General features: G+C 46.2%; 1 protein-coding gene across 1 annotated transcript in view; it reads right to left on the minus strand.

The window, feature by feature from the left end:
- Nucleotides 1-7,500, minus strand: part of mgat5b (alpha-1,6-mannosylglycoprotein 6-beta-N-acetylglucosaminyltransferase B) — a 140,825-nt gene that overhangs the window by 97,636 nt on the left and 35,689 nt on the right. The window contains exon 3 of the mRNA XM_030352683.1: nucleotides 915-1,065. Within this exon, the coding sequence (XP_030208543.1) occupies nucleotides 915-1,065 (151 nt within the window). The remainder of the gene's footprint in view (nucleotides 1-914; nucleotides 1,066-7,500) is intronic.

Raw genomic sequence — 7,500 nt, forward strand, 5'->3', positions numbered from 1 at the left:
GAACACAAATATATCAACTTTGTACTTCTTACATATTCCAGACAGGCTAGTTACTTTTTTTTTTTAATGCATAACGGTTACTTTTTAATTTTTCATCATTATGTGCCTTCCCAACATCAGGATCGATTTCAACCTAAATGGATGGGACAACAACACATAGAAAAGATGAGGAAGAAGACAAAGAAAATCAACAAAAACGACTGAGACCAGGGCGGAATGGCGCCTATTGGAAGAATAGTGTAGATTTGCACATTGTAGCAAAGTTAATTGTAATTATTTTCAGAATATTCTTTATTTTATTCAAATGCTATTAATAGGATGTGAGGTTCAGTTAGCTTTGCCCAGAACAGCAGGTAGAAAAGTCAGAGGTAAGCCTTTTACTTTTATTTTCTGAGTACATTTCAGAGCGGGTTCTTATCCACTTTACCTCATTAAAGAAATGGGATCGAGTGTTTTGAACATCTCTTTAAAGCCCTTTCTATCGTCATTTTGAAAGGGAACCATGTCCTTGCAGAGGTAAACAGTGACGGCGTTTGTTATCTCGTTCCACCGCTGGCATTTTGTCATAAGGACTGGCTTTCAAAATGCCTGCGGAAGCAATGTCTGATTGCATAGACAGCTTCACGCCACCAGCGTCTGTCGTACGGTGTGGCCTGCGTGCTTAAGCAATAGCCTACTGCCTGAGAAGGCAGTGTCCCTGTGAAAAATAACGTGGAGCCGAATTGAAAAAGCAACTGTGATTCGTTACCATATTTTCAGTACCGGTAGTTGCACATAACTTTACTTTAACAGTAAAGTTATGTGCAACTTTACTGTTAAAGTACCAGACTGTAACAGTAGATAACAGACCAGACTGTACCAGTAGGTAACAGACCAGACTGTACCAGTAGACTACAGAACAGACCAGACCCTACCTGTTGATGGCCGAACTGAGCTCATCTAGGCGCCGTGTGCTGGCGGCAGACGTGTTGTCCAGCTTGGACAGGCTGTCCATCCTCTTCAAGATGACCTCCAGCATGTCTGTGATCTTCCTCAGCACGCCCCGGGACTCCACACCTCCCAGCACTGGAGAGATAGAGAGAGAGAGAGAGAGAGAGAGAGAGAGAGAGAGAGAGAGAGAGAGAGAGAGAGAGAGCAAGCAAGAGAGAGACAGAGAGAGAGATGTTGATTTGGTGCGTTTATTTACACTTTCCTTGACACTACTGAGCAAACCGATGTATACACAGACACCAACCATATCAGATCAAAACGGGGCCACTGAAATGATTTATTTCCCCCAGGCAATTGCTGCCATTGTAACAGCAAATTGTGTTGGGAGATAACCTTCTTTGCACAGGTTCTTTCTCCCACTCTGTGAGATAAGAATACCTTTCTTGGTTTATTTTGACGTTCTGAAGCAGTAAAAGCCACAGGGTTTATAGCGCTAAAGTCCGGACCACTAACCCACCTCACAGAAGCAGGTATGAATCATTCACTAAAGCGCATGACAGCGTAACATATTCAAATCTAAATCTTAGCTAAAGCCCCTGCTAACAAGCAGAAATAGCAAGGGAGGACGAAGGATGGTGTTTCGCTAGAATGCAGCGACGTAGACCTTGTTAAAGCCTTTCCCTTGTTAGGTAGGACAATTTCCTAAGCACAAGAGACAGCTGAGTTGAAAGTTTATTGTAAAGAAACTACAGGAAGTCAGCGAGCCAACGTAGCGTTTTGTACACAGGGAGGTAAGCCTTGTGTCCTTATTGTTTCGCTATTTAACACAACTTCAAAGTCTGTCATCCCTCAACAACGTCCTCAGGGGGAACATGTTTGTTGGAGCTGTCAGGATTAAAATAGAGCAAGATAGACGCCTTTATTAATATTTGCTGTGAATGTTCCATCGCAGAGTTTATTCTAATGAAATGCATTTCCTACTGGCCCTCATATAAACCGTGACAGGGTTAGGACTCTTTGATATAAGAGAGAAGATTTAACGAATACAATACTTTGTGCTAAGTCCGGAAGGCAAATTATTTATATTCAACGGCATGCACGGCACTCTCCCTCTCCCTCTCTCCCTCTCCCTCTCCCTCTCCCTCTCTCTCTCTCTCTCTCTCTCTCTCTCTCTCTCTCTCTCTCTCTCTCTCTCTCTCTCTCTCTCTCTCTTTCTCTCAAAGTCACACACACACACACACACACACACACACACACACACACACACACACACACACACACACACACACACACACACACACACACACACACACACACACACAAACACACACACACACACACACACACGCAATAGTCCAGAAGTGACTGAAGGCCGGCTGGACCTCATTAAGAGTGTTCAGACAGTTCAAAGGTCAAAGCCCCATATTTGACTTCTGTTTTAACGCACAAACACACACACACACACACACACACACACACACACACACACACACACACACACACACACACACATACACACACACACACACACACACACACACACACACACACACACACACACACACACACACACACACACACACACACACACACACACACACACACACGAACAAGCAGACACAGAGTTAGAATGGTCCAGAAGTGACTGAAGGCCGGCTGGACCTCATTAAGAGCCTTTTGTCTCAACACACACACACACACACACACACACACACACACACACACACACACACACACACACACACACACACACACACACACACACACACACACACACACACACACACACACACACACAGTCATAATGGAACACAATTATTATAAAGTGACACTTAATACCGCACTCATAATAACAAAAACCTTTCTTTTTCATACAGAGAAGTCTAATAGGGAGATATTTAATAATCAAGTGCTGAAAGGGCACTGGCAGACTAATATCTTCTAAGGTTATAATGACTTTCCTGCTTATCGTTCTCATCAGTTGTAGCCATCCCCAGTCCGGGAGAGGGCAGAGGTACAAGGGAGGGATGTGGAGGCAATCATGCCTTCTCTTCAGTAGTCATGCAATGTGCTACAGAGCAGTAGTGGTAAAAATAATAACGTCAAAAAGGACAACTTCTTGGATTTATAAAGTTGTACCTTTCTGCAAAACTAAACCCGAGTCTGACCACACAAATGTGACAACAGTGCAACAGAAGATTGCCGTGCTCTGAACGAGCAACAACAAACCCTCGCGCAAAGGTCAACCCATTCTTTGTGGTGCTGGTCAACAATATCACAATGACCGTGATTGCTAAGGTCATATGTGTCCAAGTATTGAGCGCTGTAGTAGTTACTGCCAAATAAAATAAGAGTGATATTTATCATTATAGCTGCATCACATCTTCAGCTCAGCCACTTCACAGGAGAACAGTGAGCCTTGACTCGCGGGTATGGATGGCTGCCACCTTATACATCCTCCCCTCCCCTCCCCCTGATTTGAACAGGAAAGCGCTATGCGAGACACCAAGAGGTCAAGGAGCGCGGCGTTCCTCCTTGGATCGGGCGCCGCTCGCCATAAGGGATCCCATCGCCGTGGTAATCAGCTAGATACAACGAACCCCCCCGTACCCCCTTGCACCGTCTGCCAGGGTTTTGACAGGCAATCACCCCCCCCGCCCCCTCCTTTCTATAACAGCACCCCTCCCTCCTCCCTGGTGTGATGTGTGCCACGGCAACCCAGCCGCATCTGATGTGCTGGTGATTGATGGTGTCATGCCCCCACCCTGGAACTCGCTGTCAGATTGCCAAGGGTGTGGGTGATGTTGGTGGGAGGGGCGGGAAGGGTTGTCTAGGTGCCGTTTGCGGATTTGACCGCTGATTGGTTCCTTGTCGTTGTTGTTGTTATTGTTGTTGATGTTGTTGTTGTTGTTGTTGTTGTTGTTGGTTTGAGGGTGGGGTTGAATGAGAGCCTACCCGATAAAATGTATTTACATATATAACATATGTTTCAGATATACATTACAAAATTCAAAGGGGGGGAAATAGGGAAATGGAGGCAGCACCTGTCACAGCGAGAAAGGAATGAATATGCTTTGGGTCAAGTGGTGTCTAGTCTGGCTGAATGGAAGTGGACAGCGTCTATTGCCTAGCGTCGGATTTCACCGCTACTCCTCCCCTTCCGGTTGCTGGCGTTCCCGTACTGTGCTCCCCCTCAAACTCGGAAACTAGATGCGTTTGCTGTCACGACCATCGCGGGTTGGTGTGGATTTGGCGCATCGTTTCACTCTGACAGCGGCATGTTCGTTTGACATTGATTTAACCAATGAACCGATCCGTTCCACTTCACAATAGCACCTACGGTATTTGTTTAAGAGTGTTCTACAAGAACCACACATAAATGTCAAAACGCCGGTCGTTTTTATAGGTCCCGTGAGCTCCTCAAGGGCCAAAGTGTATGGTGGCTTGTTATCATCGTGACAAAGAAACAAACGATGTTTGTTCTTTTTATCTATAAAATGATCTTCACATAGGCGACATACATCGTCAAATTTTTTTTGTGGCATTTGCGGTTGGGATTGAGCCATTTCTGACAGCCTCTGAACGTCAAGAAGTTCCATCAAAATAATTTCCCCCGGCACTATTTTGCATGGACACTGCTGCTGCTTTCCGGGCTTAGCCCCACCCTAGACGATTGTGATTGGTTTAAAGAAATAGAAACAGGCCCGTCCAGTTTCCCCACGGATAGACGGCTCGAGGTAGCGTGGTTCCAGACCATTCTACTTGCTGTAGTTTGGTCTGGCTTTGCGAGACTAAGTGGTGTCCAATCAACACAACAGAAGGACGTCAGCGATCATCGGTCGGTGGAGCTTGGAAGAGACAACAGATCAACAGATGCGCAAGACATCCACAGCTCCTATATTGTCGATTGCAAGCACCAACGAGGAGCTCATGTGTCAAGGGCCCCGATTCCGCACAGGGGGGAATTATTCGTCGTCGTCATGACAAACGTGAGTCTTTATAGTTGACCTGGAGTGAACCTTGCTTTGAACCCGGGTCTGAAAAAAAGAAGCAAGCCCACAAGCCTTGATTGTCTGCCAAACTGTAATCGCAAATTCAGATGAAACAAAGACTGAAAGCAATAGTTGCACCCCAGGCTAGGTCTTAATAGATACTGCTAAAGAGAGAATAGTTTGCCCTGGCATACCCTTGACTGATAACTCCTTATTCACATCATCTCATTTGCATTATGCATCATGCCTCTGATTGCGGCAAGGGGAGGTCACACGCTCACACACATACACGCCCATACGCTCACACATGCAAGCACATGCACGATCACGTACAAACACGCACGGGCAGGGAACAAGAGACGCGTGTAATTGACAGCGGTAATATTATCCTGCGGTATTCGTCCGCTAGGCCGCGTTCGAAAGGGCCGGCTCATAGCAGCGGAGGCACCAGAGCGAGAGAGAACGCGATGGAAAGATACAAGCGGAGAGCAAGAGCAGAAAGATGGATCCTGAAGGAGCCAGGATAAGGCAGAAAGGCATTTCATTTGATTTTTATTTTTATCCGAGAAATTTGACTCAGAGTTTGACCGGCCTGAACACAAAAACATTTCACACTTCAATAAGCAGTTGACGAGGGGCCATTGAGATTGGGCCGCGGCGCCTTCAAAAATTGAACACAGCATGAAGGGGAAAGTGGATAGAAGGATATTAGGCTATGCAAAGATGAGGGGAATCAAACTCATGAAAACAACCCTGCACGTAGTCACACAGGCACACAGACATGCGCACACAACCACAAACACACACACACACACACACACACACACACACACACACACACACACACACACACACACACACACACACACACAAACACACACACACACACACACACACACACACACACACACACACACACACACACACACACACACACACACACACACACACACACACACACATACACAGACATGCCCACACACAGACATAAACACAAACACACAGGCCATTGTGAGCATGCTGGTTCTTATCGCTCCATAGCTGATCATAGAATACTTAGAGAGTCTTAGCACATGCACAGCTCCAGTGTTTGCAGTGAATATCAAGACTCATCGACACACCTAATTGTTATTGTCTCTGACCAGCTCAAAGGAAATATGGGAACCCTCCATCCAACCTCAATGGGAACCCTCCACCGCCCCTAATAATGTGTAATCGAAAACCTCGATTTTACATGTCATTTTTTCATATATTTCCACACGTAGGCTTAGGAATGATGGAATGCGATGTTCAGAAGCTGCAAAAGGAGACGCCCCGATGGTTCACCGGGTAGAGCGCTTATTATTAAGGCCCAGTCCTTACCGCAGCGACAGGGGTTTGATTCCCGCCTGTGGTTCTTTGCTGCATTTCTTCCCCTCTCTCTCCCATGCCTTCCTGTCTTACTCTAAAAATAAAAATAAAAACCTTCAAAAGGTACAACAGAAGAAGGCACAGAGCCGCGCTGAGCGATACCATGATATGCCTTCATTCAGCCTGGAGTTGAAAGCCCAAGATGGACACATTCAGATGCTAATGAGACGGCACTGTGATGTGCGTGGCCTCGCACGGACTTCACACAGGGCCCCACATCTTCAAATGATGGAAAGACTGTACCTCATCAGAACATCCGAGATGGTCAATACAACTTTATCTTAGACACAACGAAGCTTGTCAAAAGAGATGTGCAGTTTTACAATAGTTCTTCCCTCAGCAGAAAGAGGTCCATTCACAAAGAATACAGAAACACAAAGCAAAAAGAGTCTGCTGCATAGCTTATCTTTCTAAGCCCTTCCTCCCTCTCTCATGGCTGACCTGACCACATGACCTGAACAACAGGAAGTATACCGTCAAACATCGATGGACCAGGGTACTAGAAACACACTTTGGATGACAGGCCCATATTGTCTCTTGAACACATTGTGCGCCGACACATGGTTCACTCGGCTTCCTAGATGTATACACTGATTCACTTTAAATGCCATCGATAAAAACGCAGAGTGCACTCAATATTGACCTTTGTATTATAATAAGTGGCGCGGACAGAAGTTTTAAATATTAAATGCATTTCATCCATCATATGGCAACAAATAGAAACACTAAGTCATGAGTCTCGACTGGCAATGGCGTTGATCCAGGATGAAATAGTGTCCAATTTGTGGGATGGGAGTGAGGGATAAATCTGGGTTTGAGATTGAATTCCGGCTAACGGAAGGTGAGTGGAGGTAGACTGCTGCTGCGGCCGCTGGTAGTATGTCACGCTGGATGCGGAGTGGCACAAATCAACATGCACGCTCCTCCGTCACACACGCATGCACACGGGCTCACGCATGCACGCACACACGCACACACACACGCACACACACAAACGTAGGCAGGCACACAAACACGTGCACACACACAAACACAAACACAAACACACGTGCAGGCACACACACACACACACACACACACACACACACACACACACACACACACACACACACACACACACACATACACAGACACACACACACACACACCCACACACACACACACACAC

This window comes from Gadus morhua, chromosome 3 (assembly GCF_902167405.1).
Source record: "Gadus morhua chromosome 3, gadMor3.0, whole genome shotgun sequence".
In the NCBI taxonomy this organism is placed as follows: domain Eukaryota; kingdom Metazoa; phylum Chordata; class Actinopteri; order Gadiformes; family Gadidae; genus Gadus; species Gadus morhua.